Below are 26,165 nucleotides of genomic sequence, written 5' to 3' on the forward strand. Positions count from 1 at the left end.
AAAAGACCTGAGACTGGGACGGAGATTTGTCTTCCAACAAGACAATGATCCAAAACATAAAGCAAAATCTACAATGGAATGGTTCACAAATAAACATATCCAGGTGTTAGAATGGCCAAGTCAAAGTCCAGACCTGAATCCAATCGAGAATCTGTGGAAAGAACGGAAAACTGCTGTTCACAAACGCTCTCCATCCAACCTCACTGAGCTCGAGCTGTTTTGCGTGGAGGAATGGGCAAAAATGTCAGTCTCGATGTGCAAAACTGATAGAGACATACCCGGGACTTCGAATTCCCAGCTATCGCGCCAAAAGGGGGCGCCCCAAAGTATTAACGAAAGGGGCTGAATAATTTTTTATTTGTTTAAAAGGTTTGAAATATCCAATAAATTTCGTTCCACTTCATGATTGTGTCCCACTTGTTGTTGATTCTTCACAAAAAATTACAGTTTTATATCTTTATGTTTGAGGCCTGAAATGTGGCAAAAGGTCGAAAAGTTCAAGGGGGCCAAATACTTTCGCAAGGCACTGTATATACTAACTGGGACAAACCAAATAACCACACAGGGGAAAACTAAAATAGACATAATTGAAACTAATACAAATAAACCCCAACCTAAACCTAAACCCCCCTCCAGCATGGCATCTGATGGTACGGCCTAATTGGAAGGCCATAGTATATAACAGTCCTTCACCCTTGGCCACGCCTTTTCTGCATCTGGAAGGACCTCTCCACCAGCAAGGTAACAAAGACAACAAAATAATGATTAATATAACAAAACCTTGCAATGTAGAAAAGTGTATTCCATTTAAACCATATAAAGCTACAGGAAATAAATGTGGATTATTAATTAACCGAACAATGTAATGAGTTTGTTTTAATGTTGAAATTATTTAAAAGTGTGACTGAATGAATAATGTGTACCAAAAAGCATGGGGTGAAATGGTGTACTATATTACCATTGCTGGCTGTTTAACCTGTGTGGCTTAGGCCATCACACACGCCCCCCCTTCAGGACTCTTGCTGGAACTGCGAGAGAGGTAGTCAGCTGTGTGGTTGTTCTTGCCTGGGATGTGCTGGATGTTGAAGCGGAAAGGTTGGAGTGCCAGGTACCACCTGGTTATTCTGCCATTGCTATCCTTCATCCTTTCCATCCACTGAAGAGCTTTGTGGTCCGTCTCAAGGGTGAATTCCCTGCCTAGGAGGTAGTACCTTAAGGAGTCGAGAGCCCACTTGATAGCCAGGGCCTCCTTTTCCACTGTCGAATACCGAACCTCTCTTGGGAACATCTTCCTGCTGATGTAGGCAACTGGATGGCGGTCACCAGGTGGTCCCTGGAGAAGCACAGTCCCCAGACCCCTGTCAGAAGCATCTGTTTGCAGAATAAAATGTTCATCAAAGTTTGGACTGTACAAAACTGGTTCCTTACTCAGTGATTGTCGGATGTCATAGAAAGCTGCCATTGCATCTTCTGTCCACAGGATCTGATTGGGCCACCGGGATCCAGTCAGGTCTGTGAGAAGAGCTGCCCTGTTGGAGAACTGCGGTATGAAGCGGTGGTAGAAGCCTGCCATGCCCAGAAAAGATCGAACTTGTTTCTTTGTCTGTGGCAAAGGACATGACTCTATGGCCTGGATCTTGTTGACTTGTGGCCGTATCACCCCATTTCCGATGATGTGGCCCAGGTATGCCGTCTCTGCAGCAGCAAAGACACACTTTGATGGGTTTATGGTCAGCCCGGCAGAGTAGAGCTGGTCCAAGACAGCCTGTAGATGCTCCAAATGCTCCTTCCATGTGGTACTGTAAATGACAATGTCATCCAGATATGCAGCCGCAAAACCAGTGAAATCACATAGTACCTGGTCCATGAGCCTCTGGAAGGTAGCAGGAGCTCCATGCAACCCAAATGGCAGGACCGTAAACTGGAAGAGACCCAATGGAGTCCTGAAGGCTGTCAGCTCTCTGGATCACTCCGTGAGTGGAACCTGCCAATAACCCTTGCACAGATCTAATGTGGTCAAGTATTTTGCTTTGCCCAGTCGTTCAAGCAGTTCATCAATTCTTGGTGTAGGATAGGAATTAAACTGAGAAACTGAATTTAGGTACCTGAAGTCAATGCAGAACCGTATGCTGCCATCCTTCTTTGGCACCAACACCACTGGGTGACACCACTCACTTCTTGAAGTCTCGATGATCCCCAGGGACAACATCAGGTGAATCTCCTTTTCCAGTGAAGCCAGTAGGCGTTCAGGGATCCTGTAACTAAGTTGTCTCACTGAAGCCCCTTCTTTAACCACAATGTTATGAGTTTGTTTTAATGTTGAAATTATTTAAAAGTGTGACTGAATGTATAATGTGTGCCAAAAAGCATGGGGTGAAATGGTGTACTATATTACCATTGCTGGCTGTTTAACCTGTGTGGCTTAGGCCATCACAGGGTGTTATTTTGTGTCTCTGGTGCTTCCACACACATACAAACTTTGAAAAAAGACCATCCATGCTGTTTTGAGTGAGATACGGTTTCTGAATGTGTCCTGCCTTCAGTCTCCGGGTGAGCTGGTCAAAATCTGCACGGCTTTCTACGTCACTAGCCGAAACGAGCTGGCTAACCGCAACTGTTAGCATGCTAGCGCTAGCATGCTACCTCGTTCTCAATGGCAAAGCACTGCTACAACACAGATTTTTTTTTTTCAGGTTTAGAATAAGTCTCCCAGCTGATCCTGCCTTGGAACTGACTGAAGTTGGAGAAACAGCCTTTCTTTTACGGTCTATGGAGCTAGCTGACATGATCTACATCTGAGCTACTGTGCATGTGCGAGTGCAATCAAACATAGTACAGAATTGTTAAGAAGGTTAATTTAGTTTGTTGGTTAACTTAAAACAAACATGTTTAGGTTTATGAACACATGAGTGACTCATGACCGTAAATTAGAAGATAGAACGCATTAAGGCAAAATATTTTCATGTATTATCAACAGATCCAAGCAGAATTGACAGTGGACTGTTTTCTGCTTGTCATGGTGATGTGTTAAGAGTTTTTTATGTTTAATTTGTTTAAAATCTGCAGAGCCTTTTTACGTATCTTCTATCCGACTTTTGCATCTGTACAGTTTGTCTACTGGCTGTTTGTAGGCGACTAAAAACGGATCTAAAAGGAAAATGCAAGGAGAGAATATGTTCTCAATGCTAACCCTTTAGCGCTCTTTGGGACTGACCCATTACTGCTTGGGAGCAAGTCACGAAAGCTAATCCTTGCAGAGTTTAGGGGGGCGGCTGTGTTATTTTCAACCCGTTCATGTGTGTATTTATGGACAAGAAATATTTTTCAACGCATTGTTATTAAAAGGTCACGAAACTAGTTCATGTGAGCTCAGGACCAACGATGAATCGCTCCACTGAACAGAGCATATTAAAGGGTAATATCGGTATTTTTTCAACCTGGACCCTATTATCCAATGTTTAGATATCTAAGTGACTAATGTGAATAAAAATCTTTTTTAATTTGTCCAGTATTGAGTGAGAAGGCTGTAATCAGCAGCCCTGAACCGGGCTGAAATGTAACCCCTACAGGACAAATGTTTAGCGCCAGTTGGCGTCCACTAAAAGTTAGTTTTTTGCCGCTGACAGGCTCAGATTATTATTCTAAGTGTCTGACAACATTAGGGAAAGGATCCCTACAAAGATAGACCTTTTTGTTTAACATGAAACAGCCCCAAAATCCCCATCACCAAACCCACCCGACTCCATTTAAATTTGGAGGTGCGTAATTGCCCATTAATGTGACAATGCAGGTTCTTTCGTCTCGCTTAATACTGGACCAATTCTAAAGATTGTTGTTCCCATCAATCACTTAGACACAAAAACATCGGAAAATTAGGTCTAGGTTAAAAAACAAAACAAATTTACCACCCATCAATAAGATAAGATAAGGAAATTTGTCTTGGGCAAAGAGAAGTGCTGACAACAGCTGCAGACAAACACAAGCACCAGACATCAACAGACAGTAAGTGCATAACAATATATAACAAGACAACAATGTGCTTTAGGACAAGCAAAAAAGAAAGACTTTGAGAGGATATTGCACAGGCCCTGATATAGTAAAGTATTGCATGTGCCCCATAATAAATTAGTTACGCATAATAAATAAATGCAAAGTGTGAATATAGGAATTGGACATAGTGAGTAAACATACACAGGTTACATTGGTGAAGGCCAGCACATATATATTTAGTAGGGGTGGGGGTAAAAATCAATACAGCATAGTATCGCGATATTTTTCGTGGCAATACTGTATGGATACACAGATGCCAAGTATCGATCTTTTATGATATATGTGTTGGTCAGTCTGTCTGCTTGACAATCCCATTTTGCAGCAATAAAATTGAAGTGAGATGAACAGACAGAGAAATGTATTGTATCATGACATAAGTATAGTGATGATATCGTATCGTGAGGCCTCTGGTGATTCCCACCCCTAATATATAGTGATATATAGTGATGAGGACTGGACTGGTTGTTTGTTCAGTAGTGCTATCGATGCGGGGTACAAATGAGAGCTTAAGGCGGTTGCTTTTGCACCTACTGGCTCTATAGCGTCTGCCTGATGGGAGGAGTTTGTATTACTTGAAGAGAATGTGTGAAGGATCTTTCAGGATCCTGTGTGCATGTGTGATTACGGATGACTCAAAGATTATTTGAGGGGATGGGTGTGATTTTTTTTTTTTTTTCACGATTACCGGTTTTTATTGTTGTTTTGATCATGTTTGCTATTTTAGCTTTTGACTGCCTTTTTAATAGCCTACTGCACTTAGCACACATCAGGCTCAATCTTTCTGTGCAGTCGCTGTTCAGATCAGTGGGTGTTAGTCACTTTGACACTCCTCCGCGCTCTGAAACTGTCAGGGCTTTAGATCTCAGTCACAGTCAATGTTTGTACTCTTCTGCCCAGGGGAAAGTAAAAAGGGCAGCGCTGCGATGTTTAATCCCCCCCCAAAAAACATTCCAGCACTGTGTAATCACACTAGACAACTGTGGCGTCTTTGCATTGGTCTCTGCAGTGTTGCAGAATGACTCCTAAGCTGCTGTTGATGAACATGTTGCACAGCTGCTAGCCTAAAAAACCCACGCGCAAATAACGGAAAATTATGAATCGGTGTTTGGCTGTAACAAAGCAGAGCAGGACTTGGTCGGGGGGTTTCCATCACCCTCTGCTTTGCCACTTCCCAAAATGTCAGAGTGTCACCTTACAAAGATTTTTTATTTTTAGTCAGGGGGGTGGTTGTGTGAGCATTGCCGCTCCCCTCTGAGTTTACGCCTGGCCTACATCCTGATGAGGGCTGAATTCAGATTCCCTTTGGATCCTGAAGCCTTTTTAAAAAGGGGTAGGTGGAGTTTCGCCTCTCTCCTGTCCCCAGACCTGAGTTTGGTCACATCGGTTGGGTGTTGCCACTTTCCGGTCTCCTTGCTGGCGAGTCCACTGGTCCTGGTCCCCTTTCCCCAAACTGAAACACACTTAGTAACTTTTTAATTAAGTTTCAAGCAAATTCAAAGGGAAACATCTCCTAGTCATCGAAACCCTGCAATGGATCAGCACAAGTATCGTACGGCGGGCGTACAGGAGAAGCTGGAGATCATCGGCGTAGAGGACGCTGATGGGAACCCCATCAGCGCCCTGACCATCCTGTCTCTGCTGGAGCGCGTGGCCGGCATCATCGACAATGTGCAGTCCTGCCAGCAGCGCATGGAGGAGCGTCAGCTGGACCTGGAGACCAACATCAAGACCATCCAGGGCGACGTCATGAAGCTGGCCAAGGACCACACGGACACCAGCGGCACGGTGGAGAAGCTCCTGCAGAAGACTCGCAAGGTCAGCGCCAACGTCAAGGAGGTCCGGGCGCGCGTCGAGAAACAAAACGTTCGCGTCAAGAAGGTGGAAACCACGCAGGACGAGCTGCTCACCCGCAACAAGTTCCGCGTCGTCATCTACCAGGTAAGCCCAGGCTCGGATCAAAGTGTTCAAGATGGCAAGATTTGTTTGTTGGTCTGTTTTATTTGGATCCCCATTAGCTTCAGCGTGAGCTAGAAGCTTTTCTTCCTGGGGTCCTGCAGTCTATTATTGGGACAATACAATTTACAATATCACATTGACACAATTAATCAAAAACAAAGAAAAAACACATTACACTACTCAAAGTCTTCAATTTTTTAAAGAATAAGTGATATCAAAAATAGTTGGATGAAGATGGAAAATGGAGATGGGTTTTGTTTCTGGCTTTCTAAACTGCAGAGAGTTATAATTGATACAATTATACAGTTATCGATTGACACAAATAACTTTAAGAAGTATTTTTTAATTTGTTACTCAATTAATCGATCAGTCAGTCACAACAATTTTGTCAAATAATTATTAATGGTATAAATGCATAAATGCATTTGTGGGTTTTAGTCAGTGATGTAGTCTAATGTGTGTGTGTGTGGGGGGGGAGGGGGCGGGCATATCATAAGGGGAGGTCTAGGTGTTGATTTCTTGAGCGTCAAAGACTTCATTTCCTGTATTCAAATACACTTTTTTGCACCAATTTACAACGGAAATCCCTTTATTTAGCCTATGTGAAGAAAAAAAACAGATGACAATTCAAAATATATCAAAACTATAATAGAAAGTATGTTGTTGCATGTCATTGCTCATTTCTAAGTGGGTATATGGAAATCCTGGAGCTTTCTTAGTGGGTATACTGCGTACACCTGCGTATCACGTAGACTACACCACTGGTTTTAGTGTTTCAAATTTGTTGCTGTTCAAGATGTCGAGATGGTCGGTGTTTCTGGGTTTCTAAAGATTGAACAGAAGTGAAGATGTGACCAGTGGGGACGCTGGAGGTTTCTACCCGGAAGTTATTGGAAACAAGCATTTTGATTGGGTCGATAAACACGATTGTTTGCAACTTTGGCAGAAAGTTGTGTGCTTTATCAGGAAAATATCGCTCGCAGTGAAAACGCTGATTGAGAAAATTGTTATTGGGGCTTTTAGTGAGGACTCTCAGTCAGGACAGTTTAAGAAAGACCACTTTTAAAACTCAAATAATAATCTGAAAATGCAAGATGCAGTCATTGGACACAATGATGCAGTCATTGGATTCTGTGGCAGGGCAGCTCCAGTGTTCGGTCCAGGTTTCCTTTTAAGAGCAACTGGAGCATAATTAAGTTAAGTATAAAAAGGAAAAGTAGAATTCATTAAATCAGGCAGCATGAACTCTGTGTGCCAGATCTTAACTGTAATGAGCTCTGACTCAATTCATTAAGCGGTGGACACAGTGACAGGGGTGAATGGGGATGTGAAGAAAATGAAGAGTGCTTTAAATTCAACGCTGAAGAGCCCTCGACTCTGAAACACTGACAATTTATAGAAAAGCTTCCTCGTTATGTTGAGAGGGCACGCTCTCATGCAAAGTGCAAACAACCTCAATCAGATTAGGTGAAAACAGGATGATTCGCCTGTTATCGTTAATCTGAAATCACGCATTGATTGTCTAAAAATCACATTTGCGTGAACAAATATTCCTCTTTGTTAAGGAAAAACTCAGGAGCAGCAGAGCTCATTTCACTTACATGAAGAAGGTTCGGGAGACCTTGATGAATTACACAGAAGCATTTAATGAACACTCAATTGAGGAAAGAATTTAGGCAGGCAGTGCAGTTTAACCACGATGTGTTATCGATGCGAGGGCTGTAAACACAGATACTTAACCGAACTATCTCAGCACAGACAAAATGTGCAATGTGTTTAGTTTCTCTATGATCCTTGGCAGGGTGAGTAGAAGTCTTATCCAACCCTTTCACATTCCCAACGCGTAATATACGGACGCTTAAAGCACTATTCAGCGTTTTGTATGGAATGCACGTATGGTGCGTTAACCCTTGTGTTGTCTTCCCTTCGGTCATGCAACTTTTTATTTTAATGGGTCAAAATTTAAAATTAAAGTTTGTTTTCTGTTGTCGTTTTTCTTTTCGTTGGGTTTTTTTCAACGTTCTTTTATAAAACATTTTTCAAATGATATATAATTTAATAAAACACCCAAATTCAATGAAAGTAGTGAACTGATCATTTTTTACTTGTGAAGAGCGCTGTAGGGAACCGTTTTTAAGATGACATAGCATTAAGAACGACAACAGTAGAAAGTAGTAAGAGACCGGGGGTTCATGTCCTATTCTCGTCTCACTGAAACGTTCATTTTGTAACCCCACCCACCATCTTTTCCTAAACCTGTCCTGTTGTTGTGCTGCATGGCAGTTAAACTTACATCCCTACCCACCACGCCTAAAGTGACGCCAAGAGTCCTGACCCAGATATTTAGATATGGCGCTAAAGGGGACCTTTAGCGTCAATAACAACACCAAAGACACATGCCCAAGTGTCCGTATTTTACGCGGTGGGAGTGAGAATATAGACCTTTTTCACAGCAGACATTTTGACTTGTCATAGTAGGAAAAGCACAGCTGTAATTGATAACCTTAACGATAGCTAAGTAAGATATTTCAGTGAGTCAGCATGCACAATACCAGGGCCTCTCCTAAGTGGAATGCAGCCATTATTAATGGTTTAATACCAGGACCTCTCCTAAGTGGAATGCAGCCATCAGTAATGGTTTAATACCAGGACCTCTCCTAAGTGGAATGCAGCCATCATTAATGGTTTAATACCAGGACCTCTCCTAAGTGGAATGCAGCCATCAGTAATGGTTTAATACCAGGACCTCTCCTAAGTGGAATGCAGCCATCAGTAATGGTTTAATACCAGGGTCTCTCCTAAGTGGAATGCAGCCATCATTAATGGTTTAATACCAGGACCTCTCCTAAGTGGAATGCAGCCATCATTAATGGTTTAATACCAGGGTCTCTCCTAAGTGGAATGCAGCCATCAGTAATGGTTTAATACCAGGACCTCTCCTAAGTGGAATGCAGCCATCATTGATGCTTTAATACCAGGACCTCTCCTAAGTGGAATGCAGCCATCATTAATGGTTTAATACCAGGGTCTCTCCTAAGTGGAATGCAGCCATCAGTAATGGTTTAATACCAGGACCTCTCCTAAGTGGAATGCAGCCATCATTAATGGTTTAATACCAGGACCTCTCCTAAGTGGAATGCAGCCATCATTAATGGTTTAATACCAGGGTCTCTCCTAAGTGGAATGCAGCCATCAGTAATGGTTTAATACCAGGACCTCTCCTAAGTGGAATGCAGCCATCAGTAATGGTTTAATACCAGGACCTCTCCTAAGTGGAATGCAGCCATCATTAATGGTTTAATACCAGGGTCTCTCCTAAGTGGAATGCAGCCATCAGTAATGGTTTAATACCAGGACCTCTCCTAAGTGGAATGCAGCCATCATTGATGGTTTAATACCAGGACCTCTCCTAAGTGGAATGCAGCCATCATTGATGGTTTAATACCAGGGTCTCTCCTAAGTGGAATGCAGCCATCAGTAATGGTTTAATACCAGGGCCTCTCCTAAGTGGAATGCAGCCATCAGTAATGGTTTAATACCAGGGCCTCTCCTAAGTGGAATGCAGCCATTATTAATGGTTTTGAATACACCTGTGCTTTTCCTACTATGACATGTCAACATGTGAAAAAGGTCTATGTTGTCTTATGATAAGGCAAAGAAATTACTCCTCTGCCTGGAAAGGGTTTATAAGGGTTATGTTGGACAGTGACCTGAATGACACCTGGGTACCATTGTCTCAACTTACATAGCATGAGGTAATAAGCTGGAAGTTTCACACCACTGTTCATGCCCATAGCCAGCCTAGTGGAAGGGGGTTCTTTTTTTTTTTTTACAAAAATTTGACCTTTTTGCAGTTTTTCCTTCATTTTGTATTTCATTTTGGTAACTTTTTATGCATTAATTTGTGCTGGATTAGCTGGCATCTTAACCAGCACGCTCTTTGATGCACTGAAAATATTTACTACAGTGTTATCAAATTGCTTACCAAGATCATGTCCAAACGCACGCACGCCTCACAGATTTAGCTATGAAGCATAAAGTTAGTCGTGTGGATTGTTGCTACATTAGATGTTAGATTGTTACATGTCGCGTGCCAGTTAACACATTCACGAAAAGTGTGTATGGACCTGCCGTTGAGTCGTCTCTTAACGTGAAGGGTTAAAATATAATAATATATGATTTATTAATTTAGCACATGTAAGAAAACAACAACAATGGTACAGTTACAAAACACTAAGTCAAAATAAACTGAGGGGGACTTGGCATGTTGGGTTTCCTGAAATAATCCAACGATAGGTGGCATATTATAGAAAATAGAAAATAATAAACATGTAGTCTATGAAAAAGGGACAGAAGAAAAATATTAAATGAGGGGAGAAAATAAAGAGGGAAGAAAGAGAGCAAAGGAAAGTAATCATAAAAAAAAAGAAACATGTTAGGCTACTTTTTTACAGATTAAACAAGGTGTCTTATCTCCAAACAGAGCGTGTGATTTGTCCTCTCAACATGCAAAGACAGCGAGAACACTTTGAAGCCCTCGTGTTGATTGAGGAGGCCGTACGTTGTCACGGAGATGGACAGACTTTATGATGCCATACAATTGGCGTGCTCGGGGAAGCAGCTGGACCGAAAAACAGACGCTTCTCTGAGGATTTTTAACGGTGATCAAAGACTCTCTGTGCGGTGTGCTGCAGGCTGAACAAGAGCAGCTTTGGTCCGAAAAAGTTCAATCAGAAAGAGTCAGACTAGAACTAGAACTAGAAATAGAATTAAAATGTTAATTGCATTTTTAGTAATTCCTGAGGCTTTTATCTCTTAGACCAGTGTTTCTCAAATGGGACTGCAGGGGTACGTGTGCGCTTTTGTTGCAGTTTTTGAAGTTTGTCATTTTTTTTAAGTTTTTGACGCTTTTTGTCACTATTTTTGACCTGTTCTAGCCTTCCTTCCTTCCTTCCTTTCTTTTTTCTACTGTCTTCTTTTTTTCCCCAAGTTTGTCGAAGTTTTTGTCACTTTCAAAAAACAATTGCGCCCTTTTCAAGGTTTTTTTCACTTACTTCCTTCTTTCTACTGTGTTTTTTTTATACAAGTCTGTCGCTTTTTACAACGTTTTTGTCACTTTTTTCTAAGTTTTTTATACTATTTTCCACCTATTCTTGCCTTACTTCATTCTTTCTACCCACTTTTTAATGTTTTTTGCAGTTTTTTTAATGTTAAGTAAATCTATCGCTAGTCAGGGGGTACTTGGCTTAAAAACACAATTCAAATGGGAGGTACATTATTGAAAGAAGTTTGAGAACCACTGCCTTAGACAAACACTCGTCTTCACGTTTGGCTCTGCACATTATACACACACACACATATACATATATATATATACATTCAGCCGTCAGTAATCAGAGGGAGATGTCATTCTCGTTAACGTCCAGACTTGAGAATAGTAACTGGGCCGCTATGTGCTGCTAACAGCTGCTGTGGCTCCGTGACACAGAGATCTATTCTGGGATCGCAGCATTCATCCTCTCTGCCAGCAAACTGCTGTCAACCAGAATCAGAGTCTGACAGGGCAGAGAGAGAGAGAGAGAGAGAGAGAGAGAGAGAGAGAGAGAGAGAGAGAGAGAGGGAGAGAAGGAGAGAGAGAGAAGGAGAGAGAGAGAAGGAGAGAGAGAGAGAGAGAGAGAAGGAGAGAGACAGAGACAGAGACAGATAGGGTGTCAATCATCCGGACCTTCTGCTGCAAGGACCGCCCCTTAAAACACCTAAGACCATGTTTACACGTACGTGGTTATTTTTTACAAACGGAGACATTTCCCTTCGTTTGTGCCCTTCGTTTACACGCAAACGGAGAATTCTCCTCTGAAACCGAGTCTTTCTAAAAACTCCGGCCAGAGTGGAGATTTTTGAAATCTTCGTTTGCACGTTTGGACGTAAACTGAGACAAACGGAGGTTTAGGCAGCCGAGAAAGAGAAAGAGGAAGTGATCGGTTGCTGTTGTTGCTATTGTCTGGATTCTGATTGGCTAACGTGGGCTTGAGCTTCTCGTTACACCGCCACCTACAGGTCTAGCGTGCTCTTGGCTGCATTGACGGCATATAATATATACACGGGTACGTTTAAACAAACACTTTTCTGAAAACTGACAGCTGTGCACGATGTTATTTTTGAAAATCAGAGGTTGAAATGTCCATTTATGAAAATAGCCGGCCACGTGTAAACGTAGCATAAGAAACTGTCCTAAAGAGGCGTGGCCGTGGCGGAGCCCACGTGACACAGATACAGGAAACTACTCTGAGTCGGGGGTGTCTCGGTTCTGAACAGTCTCTGGTTTAGTCACCGCAGGGTGGCACGCGTCTCCAAATATACAACAGCTACTTCTACCTCTGACAACTACCTCTGTCTTTGTATTTCTGTTCTCTGAGTCCATGTTTAACTCAGTCTGGCTTTCTCTCCGTCCCGCCTGCAGAGGAGACAGTCGCAGTGTTGAGTTTCCTCATGACTGATGCGCTGTCGGTTATTCTGAGGCCTCCGTCCATGTCCTAATATAGAGCTTCAGCTGCGGTCATTTACCCAGGAAGCAACAGGCGGCTGGTTAGAGACGCTCGTCGCCAGAGGCTGAATAATGAAGGCCGGGGTGGTAATAAGAAAAAGATAAATGTCTCTCTCTCTCTCTCTCTCTCTCTGCCTCGGCTGCTGTTCACAACTCCGGACTTGACCAACTGCCACTCTGCTCGTTTGAAAGCCATGATGTCTCTCTCTCTCTCATGGGGGGGCCAAATTCTCTGAGCGGGCAAATCAGAGAAAGGGGAGGTAACCTTGCTCCTTATGACCTCATAAGGAGAAGATTCCTGATTGGTCCATCTGAGCTTTCATTTTCTCAAAGGCAGAGCAGGATACCCAGGGCTCGGTTTACACCTATCACCATTTCTAGCCACTGGGGGACCATAGGCAGGCTGGGGGAACTCATATTAATGTTAAACAACCTCATAAAGTGACATTTTCATGCCATGGGACCTTTAAGCATTTTTTTTTTCATTTTCTGCTCCTTTATACTTTTACATCTCAGAGGTAAATATTGTACTTTTATTGTGTTGTCTGACAGCTTTATTTACTTTTTAGATGACAGTTTTTTATCCCCTTCTCTGAGTTGAGTTTGGTGACTGTCCTTCCCCGAAAAACGCTCCCCTTAAGTCGTTTGTTCAAGCAGCGATTACGACCATTATTAACGCCACCGTTTGTTGAAATAGGGCTTATCACGGTCTCCCCTAGCTGTAGATAGGTGGGCCAACACATTTTTTGTGCATGCACTGTTTTAGTCCGGTGCAACACTGGCAGCGCCACCGCTAGTTAGCTTAGCGTAGTGAATGGAATCCTATGTTGCCGGTTAGCATGTTGTGAGTAAAAGTGAGGCGACAAAAGACAAAAAAACAACGTAATTACTTGCACTGAGACAAAAAATGCGTTGGCCCACCTATCTACAGCCAGGGGAGACCGTGATAAGAACTATTTCAACAAACGGTGGCATATTCCTTTAAGGTTAGGATAGCCGATTGGTCAGGGGATAGGACCTGTTCAAATGGGGTTGCGTTACCTTGCGCAAGCATGGACGCCTGGCCAATAGTAGTGATTGAAGGGCAGGTGTTGGCATGGCCATAGTAGGATTGGTAAATTTGCGTCCTGGTAAGGAGCCAGGTTGAGTGGTGGAGGTAATACTGTGACACATCTTTTTTTTTTTTAAATGTCCTCGTTTTTTTAAATACATGCCAAGCAGGACAGTCATCTGTTCCTCGATGTTTCTGAATGTTTCTTTGTTGGCTGATTTAAACAAACCCTCCTCCCGGACCTGCTCCGCCTGCTGCGCCCTACAGGTGACTTTGGATGTGAAAGCTAATTAATCCTAATTAAACCGCGGCCACCTGCAACGATCACACTCATTAATCAGGGAGGAGTCATCAGAGCGCGTCCGGACACTGAGAGTGACACAACAATTACACCGGCAGGGAATGTGGGTCGAGTCATGTATTAATAACGTCAAATGGTGATAGAAGAAGAGAAGATGGGGAGAGAGAGAGAGAGAGAGAGAGAAAAGACTCTCTCCATGGACGTTTAAAGGTCCCATGGCATGAAAATTTAACTTCATGAGGTTTTTTAACATTAATATGAGTTCCCCCAGCCTGCCTATGGTCCCCCAGTGGCTAGAAATGGTGATAGGTGTAAACCGAGCCCTGGGTATCCTGCTCTGCCTTTGAGAAAATTAAAGCTCAGATGGGCCAATCAGGAATCTTCTCCTTATGAGGTCATAAGGAGCAAGGTTACCTCCCCTTTCTCTGATTTGCCCGCTCAGAGAATCTGGCCCACCCATGAGAGAGAGACATCATGGCTTTCAAACGAGAAAAGTGGCAGTTGGTCAAGGCCACACCCCCACCCTCCACCTTGCCCCCCCCTCTCTCTTCCTCAATAGCTACAGACACAGAAATGGCACATCCTAAGGAAAGCTCATTGTGGGACTGGCTCTAGTGGCTGTAATTCTGCACCAAGGCTGAATTTCGGGAAAGAGACTTCAGATACAGTATTAGGGGACCACTAAGGTCTATATAAAAGAGGCTTCAAATACAGTATTAGGGGACCACTAAGGCCTATATAAAATAGACTTCAGATACAGTTTTAGGGGACTACTAAGGTCTATATAAAAGAGACTTCAGATACAGTATTAGGGGACCACTAAGGTCTATATAAAAGAGACTTCAGATACAGTATTAGGGGACCACTAAGGTCTATATAAATGCATCCAAAGAGCACCATGTCATGGGACCTTTAACAATAGAAAGATATTTTAAACTCTGAACACATTCTCACTCCCATCGCGTCAAATACGGACACTTGGTCAGGTGCCTTTGGCATTTGTTGTTGACGCTAAAAGTTTCCTTTAGCATTAGATCTAAACGCGCTTGGTCGGGACTCTTGGTGTCACTTTTTGACGCTCTGGGTCAGGACGTACGTTGAACAGACACTGCTACTTATCCTGCCAAGGTCATAGGGAAACTAAACACATTTCACATTTTGTCCGTGCTGAGATAGTCAGGTTAAGTATCTGTGTTTACCGACCTCGCAATATCTTTATTTACACTGAAGGTTCAGCTAAACGTAACGCTAAAGTCCTGCATTCAAACTTTGCAGACTAACACAGTTATCTTGTCTTTCAGAATCACAGATCTGCCTAAACGAGGGGAAATTAAGAGACTGTCCTACCCCGGAAAACGCCCACATAGGTCGTTTGTATCCTGTTTGAAAATAAAAGTATTGCCCCACAGCTAAAACCATTATTATTGGCGTCCATCTTGTGTTGCTGCCTGCAGCTTCCTGTTTGAACGAGTCTCACTTACTCCTCATCTGTAAAAATAGGAAAACTTGATCTCATGAAGATGCCAGTGTTTTCAGAGGCTGCCGACTCTCTCTCAGGAGGAATATCATGTTTTCTATCTCGACCTGCATCAACGAGCAACATGACTATTAATCCGTTAACGGATCGAAGAGACAGATGAGAAGGCGGATATCGGTTTCATGTCTGTGTGTCCCATACAGTGTTAGGTCCATATGGAAGTAAACGCCAACATGTGCAGTGTGATATTTTATTAACTAATCAATGGGATATAATCTTTAAAGAGAAAATCAGATGCAGACGAAACTGTGCCGAGATTGAGGGTGCTGTATATCTGTAGTTCAGTTCTTTTGGTATGGACCAAGGGCAAAAAAATAATACATTGTAGCATTTATTAGCCGATTGATCCCTTTTCACACCACACTGTTTGTGTACGGCCGCTGGTTTAGTCCAAAAACGCGCTGTTTTTCCAGCAGTTATGTCGGATCACATTCTCCCGACAAACGAACCGCTCCAGAGTAAGTTTGAAATGGTACCGAAACCAATTCTTCCAGGAGGTCTCGGTACGCTTGTTTGGTCCACTTTTTGGTGTGCATTGGAGTGAGATTGCTGCGTTTACACCTGCCCAAACCCACCGCACCAAATGGGGAAATGAACTCTAGTGCGATTCAACCAAACTAAATAAAGCAGGTGTAAAAAGCCCCCTAGAAATCAAGCAGAACTCAAGTGTTTTAAATCATCTTCTCTCTTCAGATGAATTTCAGTTTCATCTCTGTGTCTGTGTTTCATCTCAGTGTCAGGTTTAGTCCCTGAAATAGACTTCCATTGATCCAGACTAATAATGGGAGGTGCATACCTGGGTCTGATGGTCTGATGGTTTTATTCTCCTTACTGTCTAGGTTGTTTCTCTCTGGACCAGTTAATCTGTTGCCCTGACTGTTTGTGTCCTTTATTTGTTCCTCTCTGCAGGGTGAGACCGAGATCCCATCTGTGGCCGTCACTAAGTCTTCCAAAGGATCCGGCCTGGACGGGCTGGAGATTGAGCCCGACTCCTACGATGTCCCTGCAGACCTCTCCTCCGACGAGGAGTACCTGAGCGTGGAGGAGGCCGACCCCTCGCGGGCCGCCCGCATCAAGAAATCAGTCGTGAAGAGCACAGAGAGCCTGAAGGCCGCCTTCTCCAAGGAGAAGATGAGCAAAACTAAAGGCAACCTGGGCACCAAGTTCCACAACCTGGGAGAGAAGGTCATGCCCAACGAGCGGAGGGAAAAGATGCACCAAGCTGGCGAGCGACTGAAGCAGTCCGGTGAGCGGCTGAAGGAGAACATCGCCAAGAAAGCTCCAACCAGAGAGACCTTCCGCATCAAGCTGAAGAAGGAGAGAGCCGTCGCCGAGGGCCAGGAGGGCGCCGAGGCCGGAGCGGAGGCCGAGGCCGAGCTCCACATCGACGCTCCGGCCGAGGAGAAGCCGCTCGCCTACACCGAGGTCGCGATGGAAACCAAGAGAGAAGGGCCAGTGGAGGAAGCCGGCGCCACCCGGATAGAAGACGAGGATTACAGGAAGTAGATCAGACGTCAGATCAGACATGAAGAGGAGGCGGGACGCCGCGGAAAGCTCGTAATGCCGAGGATTTAGAGAGAGGGTCTGTGATTGGTCAACATTGATGGACATTTTTTATTTTTATTCGCTAGGATTTATTCAAACGGAAGAATCAGTACTGACACCAAAAACTCATCCGAACTGGTTATTTATCAAATCTATTTCAGGGTGTTGATTAAAGTCACTCTGTCAGATTTTGTCTGTTGACATTTTCAACAATTATATAATTTAAACAACTTGACATGAATGTGCGAATCTTTATTTCAAATGCACTAAGAAACAAACGCAGTTTTAGAATTTGTTGACTAATTTGTGAGTCCCAAAAATGTCAGAGATGTGAGATTGTTACCGGGGTTGTGTTGGGATTGGTCACCATGGTGGCACCAGATGGCTTGAAGGAAAAGAAACGGTTGATAAAGGATGATGAATGTTGATCTGAAGTTTGTGAATTGATCTTTTATCTGGATGTACATATAATATATAATATAATGCCAACACTGGGGAGTCGAAATTTGGTCGGTGCAGGACTCAGCTGGTCTCTGAGACGCCTGGTAATGAAAAAAAAATAACATGGATTCAACGGCAGACTGGTTTCTGTTTGCAAAATAGTAGGAAGGAGATAAAGTTAACTTTGAGGTGCTTAAAAAAGTGATCGCTTAGATAGACATTAAAGCTGCACCAGGCGAAGAATTTCCACTAAGATTTGGGACTTCATTACCCAGCATTCATTACATGTGGAATAAATGAACTAAATTAAAAGTTCAGGGCCAGAAAGTTGGTAATGAAGCAGACTTTTCCACTCCAAAAAAGCGGCCGTATAGGTCGATTATAACAACCCATATTTACGTTTGTTGTTTAGCAGAGACCTCTGGTGGCTGTAATAATTATCGCGGGAGCAAACCATGGATGTATTATATGAACTGGATACCGGATCCCAAAATGGTTCCTATATTTAGTTCAGTGGAGCTGCTCGCCTGGCACGTACGCCTAAAAGGTTTCTAAGCTTCTTACTTTTGTGATATGCATCCCAGTGAATATGTGCAGAAAAGTTTCTGCCGCTGGCCCAGAGACTTTACATTGTGGTGATGTCACATGTTTTTAAATCGCTTTTCTCGGCTTGAGGGAACGTTTTTCAAATATAAAAAAATCAACTGCATAGCAAGAGTCATAACCAACCTTGTTTGCAGTTGGAGGTGTCCTGGCAGCAGTTTTACCGACGTCTCTTTTACAATGGTGGCCTACAGGCAAAATCCTTTTTGGGCCACAGGGAGATTTTTCATTGCAATACTGTAGGTGGCCATTGGGAAAAAGAATTGGCTGCAAGTCTGAGTGCTCTGCCTGAGGGCCTGGCAATCCAAGGAACAAATGAGGAAGCATGGTGTGGAGTATAAGAGCCCCAAAATCCGCGTAGGAAGGAAGGTCAGGGTGGTGAATAGATCAAACAAACAATATTTTCACCAAGGAGAACGGTGACCGGTGTTAGAGTTCATCTCTCTCTCCTTCCCTCTCTCTCTCTCTCTCTCTCTCTCTCTCTCTCTCTCTCTCTCTCTCTCTCTCTCTCTCTCTCTCTCTCTCTCTCTCGACCTGGCGTCTGGCACTTTGGAGAGGTGTTCTCTTCACGGATGAACCCTAACCCTAACCTAGAGTGGCCTTTTATTGTGTCCAGCCTAAGGCACACCTGTGCAATAATCCTGCCGTCTAATCAGCATCTTGATACGCCACACCTGTGAGGTGGATGGATTATTATTAGACAGATTTGTGAACAATATTTGAGAGAAATAGGCCTTTTGTGTACATAGAAAAAGTATTAGATCTTTGTTCAGCTCATGAAAAATGAGGGCAACAACAGAAGTGTTGGGTTTATAATTTTGTTCAGTATATTTGAACCCAATCTATGATTTCTTTCCTAACCCTAACCAGTATTTTTTGTTGCCTAAACCTAACTAAGTATTTTTGTTGCCTACATTTAAGTAGTTCCGTTTCACAACGCTAACTCTGTTTAAAACGGCAACCGTTACGTTAAACAGGTCACCTTTAAGAGAAGGCCACCATGAGGCCTTTTCACAACGTTAACGGTTATACATGTAATTTTGGAAGTCATTGGTGTTCGACCTAGCCCTGTCGTTTAGGTATGATGAAGTCTTGTCATGGGGGTGGGAAATATAGTTAGCAGGTACGAAATGTGCATTAAATTACAGTGTAGTTACCTCAATTATACAGGTGTTAATCACATTTAATTGCCATTTTTTACCTGATCCAGTCAGTGTTGAGGGTCGTATCTGTCCCACCAACATGATTTACAGTCCACACAGAAGCTGCGGCTGTGGTTGCTTTATTTAATTTATTTATTCACAACTACTGAAGAAACATAGGCAGTGAGATAAGCAGTTGCTTCAAGTCCCCTGGTCTCAAAACATATATTTTTATATGTGCAATAATGAAATTAAAATTGAACTTCTTAAACAAAAACTGACAGTATTTCGTGCCTTTTTTCACCAACAAATAGTGGCAAAACAATAAGTCTCCTTCATACATTTTAAACATGTTTCCCCCAAAATTCATCCTGACAGTTGGTATCTTTTAGCCTGACAAGCCAGACCCAATGCACGCGTAACCGTCGCAACTCTGCCGTCATTATGTTAAGCCCTGCCCACCGACTTTATACACGATGTGATTGGCCTGACCAGAGTTTGGTTTTTCCAGCTCCCAGACTGACCCTGGCTGCAGCTTTAAGTATGATTTAGCGGGCTCAGCCCAATGGTCCCACAGCCCTATGTTCCCACAGCCCTATGTTCCCACAGCCCAATGGTCCCACAGCCCTATGTTCATACAGCCCACTGGTCCCACAGCCCTATGTTCCCACAGCCCTATGTTCCCACAGCCCAATGGTCCCACAGCCCTATGTTCATACAGCCCAATGGTCCCACAGCCCTATGTTCCCACAGCCCTATGTTCCCACAGCCCAATGGTCCCACAGCCCTATGTTCCCACAGCCCAATGGTCCCACAGCCCTATGTTCCCACAGCCCTATGTTCCCACAGCCTTATGTTCCCACAGCCCTATGGTCCCACAGCCCTATGGTCCCACAGCCCTATGTTCCCACAGCCCAATGGTGCCACAGCCCTATGTTCCCCCAGCCCTATGTTCCCACAGCCCTATGGTCCCACAGCCCAATGGTATCACAGCCCTATGTTCCCACAGCCCAATGGTATCACAGCCCTATGTTCCCACAGCCCTATGGTCCCACAGCCCTATGTTCCCACAGCCCAATGGTCCCACAATCCAATGGTATCACAGTCCTATGTTCCCACAGCCCAATGGTCCAACAGCCCTATGTTCCCACAGCCCAATGGTCCCACAGCCCAATGGTCCCACAGCCTTATGTTCCCACAGCCCTATGTTCCCACAGCCCAATGGTCCCACAGCCTTATGTTCCCACAGCCTTATGTTCCCACAGCCCTATGTTCCCACAGCCCAATTGTTCCCACATTTGTAGGACATTTTCAAAATTAGGTCTTGTGTTCCTACATTTCCCTTTAATGTAAGCCCTATCCTCCCACAACATTTTTTTAGGGTTAGGGGGATAAAACCTGATACAAATTTATGAAAAAGGAAATGTGGGAACATAGGGCCTAATTTTGAAAAAAAAAATTTAGAAACGTGGGAACATAGGGCTGTGTGAACATAGGGCTGTGGGACCATAGGGCTGTATGAACATAGGGCTGTGGGAACATAGGGCTGTGTGACCATAGGGCTGTGGGACTAATTATGAACATAGGGCTGTATGAACATAGGACTGTATGAACATAGGGCTGTATGAACATAGGGCTGTATGAACATAGGACTGTATGAACATAGAGCTGTGTGAACATAGGGCTGTGGGAACATAGGGCTGTGGGACCATAGGGCTGTATGAACATAGGGCTGTATGAACATAGGGCTGTATGAACATAGGGCTGTGGAACATAGGCACCATTGATTGAGCAGCCAGTGATGAAACTAATAAAAGCTTTGCATGAACTTTATAGCAACACGGTCCCTTATAACTAGTCCTGATACAAAGCTTGAAATTGTTGTATTTTAGACTGTAATTACTCTTCTGGAAGTGAACGTAGTGGATTTCAGGCGCTCAGAGACGAGGTGTTGGCGGCTTCAAAGCTTTTTGAGCACTGCTGGATTTTTGGCGTATGAATGTTTTAGTTTTTTTTTGTCCAGTTTTTGCTGCTTGATATTCATAGTTTCTTTTGAAGTTCAGTGCTTAGTGAGGTTACAGCTTTCATCAGGATTATATCAGGATGTTCAGATACTCCTCACATCTCCTGTAGCAGCTTAACTCTATTCATAGTGCTGCGATATATTAGCACAGTGTCTAATTCTGAGAAATACACTCTGAACAAGGTTTCATCTACTGCATATATTTCTCCTTTTTGTCATTTTCGATTACAGCTCAGTTTGTTGTATTTCGTTGTCATTTTTACAATCATCTCGATCCAGTTTTAACATTTCACAATGAAAAGAAACAGCTGATTGAGGACCTGTTGTTGTTGTTTTGGCCTGTACTTTATAAGCAGCACCGGACGTTAATCATTCTGTTTTTGTATAAATAAAGTTCTCATGAAACCGTAATGAACTTGTACGTTGGGATTAAAGTTTTTGGTGTTTTTATTTGTATTACCTTCCGCCAAAATTGTTATGTTTTCGGTTCCGTTTGTCTGTTTTTTTTTGTTTGTCTGTCTGCAGGATTACAGAAAACTACAGGCCTGATTTTCATTAAACTTGGTGGAAGCAATGCTGTAGTCAAGACCACCTTTGTCGAGTCCAACTTCAAGACCAGTCCGAGTCCAAATGAGAGACAGTCAAGACAGAGGATAGTTCTGTTGCAAAATGTGCAGGAGGCCATGTGTTCCCTCCTCTTCAGTGCACCATGGAGAACTTCTGTGTTGTATTATGTTGCCGCTCGCTGATATTGTGTATGTGGCCAAAATGAAAATGATTGATGCCTCCTCATATGACCCAGCCAGGCGTATACCAGGCGACCAATGGCCATGCCCGTTGCTCGCTCCACCACTTTCTTTTATCTAACGTTAGCACCGCTCTCTCTCTCTCTCTCTCTCTCTCTCTCTCTCTCTCTCTCTCTCTCTCTCTCTCTCTCTCTCTCTCTGTTCTTTCTCTAGGTCACTCCACCACTTTGTTTTATCTAACGTTAGCACCTCTCTCTCTCTCTCTCTCTCTCTCTCTCTCTGTCTCTCTCTGTTCTTTCTCCAGCTCGCTCCACCACTTCGTTTTATCTAAGGTTAGCGCCTCTCTCTCTCTCTCTCTCTCTCTCTGTTCTTAATCTAACTCGCTCCACTTTGTTTTATCTAACGTTAGCACCTCTCTCTCTCCCTCTCTCTCCCTCTCTCTCTCTCTCTCTGTTCTTTCTCTTGGTCGCTCCACCACTTTGTTTTATCCAACATTAGCATCTCTCTCTCTCTCCCTCTCTCTCTCTCTGTTCTTTCTCTAGGTCGCTCCACCACTTTGTTTTATCCAACGTTAGCATCTCTCTCTCTCCCTCTCCCCCTATATCTCTCTCTCTCTCTCTGTTTCTTTCTCCAGCTCGCTCTACCACTTTGTTTTATCTAAGGTTAACACCTCTCTCTCTCTCTCAAATAAGGTAACACAGACTCATTGCCTTTTCTGTATGCGGACCAGTAATGCCCAACCCCACCCCCAAAAGCACCATTCTGAGGCAGCAAAAACCCCCTAGTTCACTATCGATATCTGCCTCTCTCTCCTCTGGATTTGTTTGCTTGTTTTGGACTTCCTTCGCTTGGCCGACTGTGAGCTTGTTAATTAGACCATTGATTGATTCTTTCTTCTTCGACCTGTTCTGCCTTGGTGTTCTCAGCGTCCTGCCCAAAGCCATACTAAATAAAACCACAAAAAGACAAAACTACATTCTCAATCATACCTAATCAAATTGTCATTAATCTCTTTACAGACTTTACAGTATAGATCCTGTTTAAATTATAACTTAATCCTACTCCATTAGCTAAATACTGGACAATAAAGTAGCACTGACTGTTATCATTTATATAACTTTAATTATAATTATCATTTCCGTCAAGGTCTGACCCTTTGATTCTTCCTTATCTTTTCACAGACGCCTGGTTGTATCACTAGCATCTCAAACTGTGTCCCCCCCCCAACGGCGCCAGAGGCTCAGATCATCTCTCCACTCTGTCGCTATCTCCCCCTGATCTCATTCATCTGCCGCTTAAATTAACGTGATGTCGGCTAGAGCAAAAACACAATCACCTAACTGAGTCAGCAGAGTCCCGCAGATTGGCTTCTCCGCCCCGGCCTCAGCGTCTAAATGAAATGTCAATCATTCTGCTTTCGCTCCGGAGGGAATTCACAGTTGGACTCGTCTTCTTGTCTGGCCGGAGAACTCCGCGGCCGTTTGTCAATTTATCAACCCTGAAACAAACACAGGGTGGGGTCATATTTCCTCAAGGAGTCCAATCAAACCGACCAGCTGCAACATAAACCTCGTAGAGATGAGGGAGGATGAAAGGCGCTCTGTGGTCCGAGCAGCAAATCAAATTATCTGCAAGCTGAGTCCAAAAGAGACGTCTCCAGAGCAGTATTCTGAAAGATCTAAGTAGTCCTAGAAGAAGTAGTGTCTGTGTTTATGCTTCAGGTTCTCCACAGCGCTGTGGAGTAAGGTCAAAGATCCTTAATACGGGGCCAGGTTAGCTCAGTCGGTAGAGCGGGCGCACATATTCAGAGGCTTATGCCTCGACGCAGAAGGGTCCACGGTTCAAATCCGACCTGTGACGGTTTTCCTGCATGTCTTCCCCCCTTTCTCTCCCCTTTCATATCTCAGCTTTCCTATCAAATAAAGGCAGACATGCCCCCCCCAAAAAAGGATCCTTTATACTAAAGATAGCGCCAGAGCCGGCCCGACCCATAAGCGAACTAAGCGGCTGCTTAGGGCCCTGTGGCTACCAGAGGGGGCCCCCAAGAGTGCTTGAAATGTCCCACAATAGAGCTCATAACAGAGCCGGTCTATTTAAAGATAGTGTTGCTGCTAACAGGTCTCACATTAGTCTTTAAATGCGTATTTGTACATTATTAGTGCTTAAACTAATATTTACAATACACAAATTGGTCCTGTGCAGTGGTCCTGCTGAGGGCCCCCAAAAGTCTAGGGCTGGCCCTGGATAGCACATTTCAAGCATCGCCAGCGGTATGAAATGGTCCACACTTCCTGTCTCCTAAAGGGGGCGTGGCCTCGTTTGAAAGTGTAGTGAACGTCATGTGGATGAATGAAAAGTTATATTTCAATCATTTATGAATATGTTCTATTGAAAACGTTAGATATTTACACAGCTAGAAGACATATTTAGCATCGCGGAGATTAGTGTTGTTAGGGCGTTCACCAACGTTAGCTGACGTTAGCTTCTCTGTGTCGCCAGATCTCGCGACAGTTCGGTCCTGAGCAGGGGCGTAGGCAAAAATAGTATTTTGGGCGGGCCAGTACAAAAGTGGGTGGGCCATTTTCAAAAAGACGAAGTAGCAAAAAGGACTAACTGAAAAAAACTGATTTTACCTTCCAACATACTGCATTACAACGGCAATAACAGTACTGTCTCCGACATGCTCAACCAACAAAGCTCCGTCTAAAAAGTTTGTACACAACAATATAGATAAAAACTGTAGATTGTAACATATTCAGGCTAAAATATATTTGCACCGGCAGAAACAGCAGCTTTGGCTCTGCACAGCACTGTTATAAAATTAACCCTTTTATTGCACAAAGTGGCAACTAAACATGAACCCACACAGCAGAGAAGGTGTTTACATACTGCAGGACATAGAATAGCCTCCATCAGACAGAAATCACACATGTAACAATGCAACAGCATTGTTGCTTCAGGACTACGGTCAGATCATGAGCAGCAAATGGCTACCAGCAGTAAAAGAAAATCAAAGAATGAAAACTTCCAGCCAAGCATTGTTTGAATTATGAAAGATATAATGAGAAGTGGCCAGCCAGGTGCCAAATCTTAGACAGTGTATTAAGTCCACGGCAGTGACAGGATCAAAGAAAACTCAAAACTAGGTCACTCACAGAGAAGTTATCTTCTTATTTAATGTGGGCAAAACACAAATTCACAATTTCTTACTAAAATAGGAAGGTTACTAGGTTAGCTAGGTTACTTAATTAATAACACAAGAAGCGTGAAAGACGTTTGACTTAATGTTACCTGTGTGAGGGCCTCCTCTCTCTCTGATTGGCTGTCAGCTCTGCTGGGGAAATGTCTGCACATGCTGCAGAAAAGCTCGTCCTTATTTCCACTGGATTCCATCCGAGAAAACTGTCCATACCACTTTAAAGAGAAGCCATTGTTGTCACGGTAACTTTTAACAGTGCATTGCTTAACACATCCGTGGTAGCTAGCTACGTTGTCTAAACAGCCAGCTAGCTAACGTTAGCTGCTGAAGGCAGCCCGGAGAGTCTGCCTGTTGTTACCATAGCAACCAACTACGTTCCTGAAGGCGTTTGATCTAATTGTTTGATTGTTTGGTTTAAACAGTTTGGTTTTAATCAGAAGAAAATACACATTAAACACACACAACTAGCTAGTCCTGTTATTATTTCTTTTTTGCATATATTTGAATATTTTTCATAACAAAACGTATTTTGATCAAACTTGGCTGGACGGGCCAGTGAGTAAAGTGGGCGGGCCAGTGCCGCCCTGGCCCATTACTGCCTACGCCCCTGGTCCTGAAAAATGCCATTTTAGTGTCAGAATGTTCTGGAGAGATGTGGCTTGTGAGATATGGCTCAAATATCTACTTTGGTGACTATGGGGCGAAAGAATTGCTCATAATCTGTGTTCACGTTCACTTCTCCCGTTGGAATCAAACACTCAGGACATGTCGCTAGTCTCCTAAAGAGGCGTGGCCGTGGCGGAGCCCACGGGACACAGATACAGGAAACTAGCTCGAGTTGGGGGCATCTCAGTTCTAAACCGTCTCTGGTAACGTCTGGCTACACCACAGATGCATTCTGGGTTGTTTGCATTTCTTTAAAACAATCACAATCGTCTTGTGCAGCACCAAAACTACTTAGTTAAGTTTAGAAAAAGATGGTGGTTTGGGTTAAAAATCAGACTTTACTTTCTTCCGTTTACACACG

At 43.5% G+C, this 26,165-nt stretch overlaps 1 protein-coding gene across 1 annotated transcript; it reads left to right on the forward strand.

Moving 5' to 3' along the window:
- The first annotated feature begins 5,338 nt into the window (after positions 1 to 5,338).
- Positions 5,339 to 17,412, forward strand: cavin4a (caveolae associated protein 4a). Its single transcript, XM_039815669.1, has 2 exons — positions 5,339 to 5,988; positions 16,349 to 17,412. The coding sequence occupies exons 1-2, from the start codon at positions 5,581 to 5,583 to the stop codon at positions 16,943 to 16,945; spliced, it is 1,005 nt and encodes a 334-aa protein (XP_039671603.1). The 5' UTR covers positions 5,339 to 5,580; the 3' UTR covers positions 16,946 to 17,412.
- The last annotated feature ends 8,753 nt before the right edge of the window (positions 17,413 to 26,165 follow it).

The sequence above is a fragment of the Perca fluviatilis genome, chromosome 11 (assembly GCF_010015445.1).
Source record: "Perca fluviatilis chromosome 11, GENO_Pfluv_1.0, whole genome shotgun sequence".
Taxonomy (NCBI): Eukaryota; Metazoa; Chordata; class Actinopteri; order Perciformes; family Percidae; genus Perca; species Perca fluviatilis.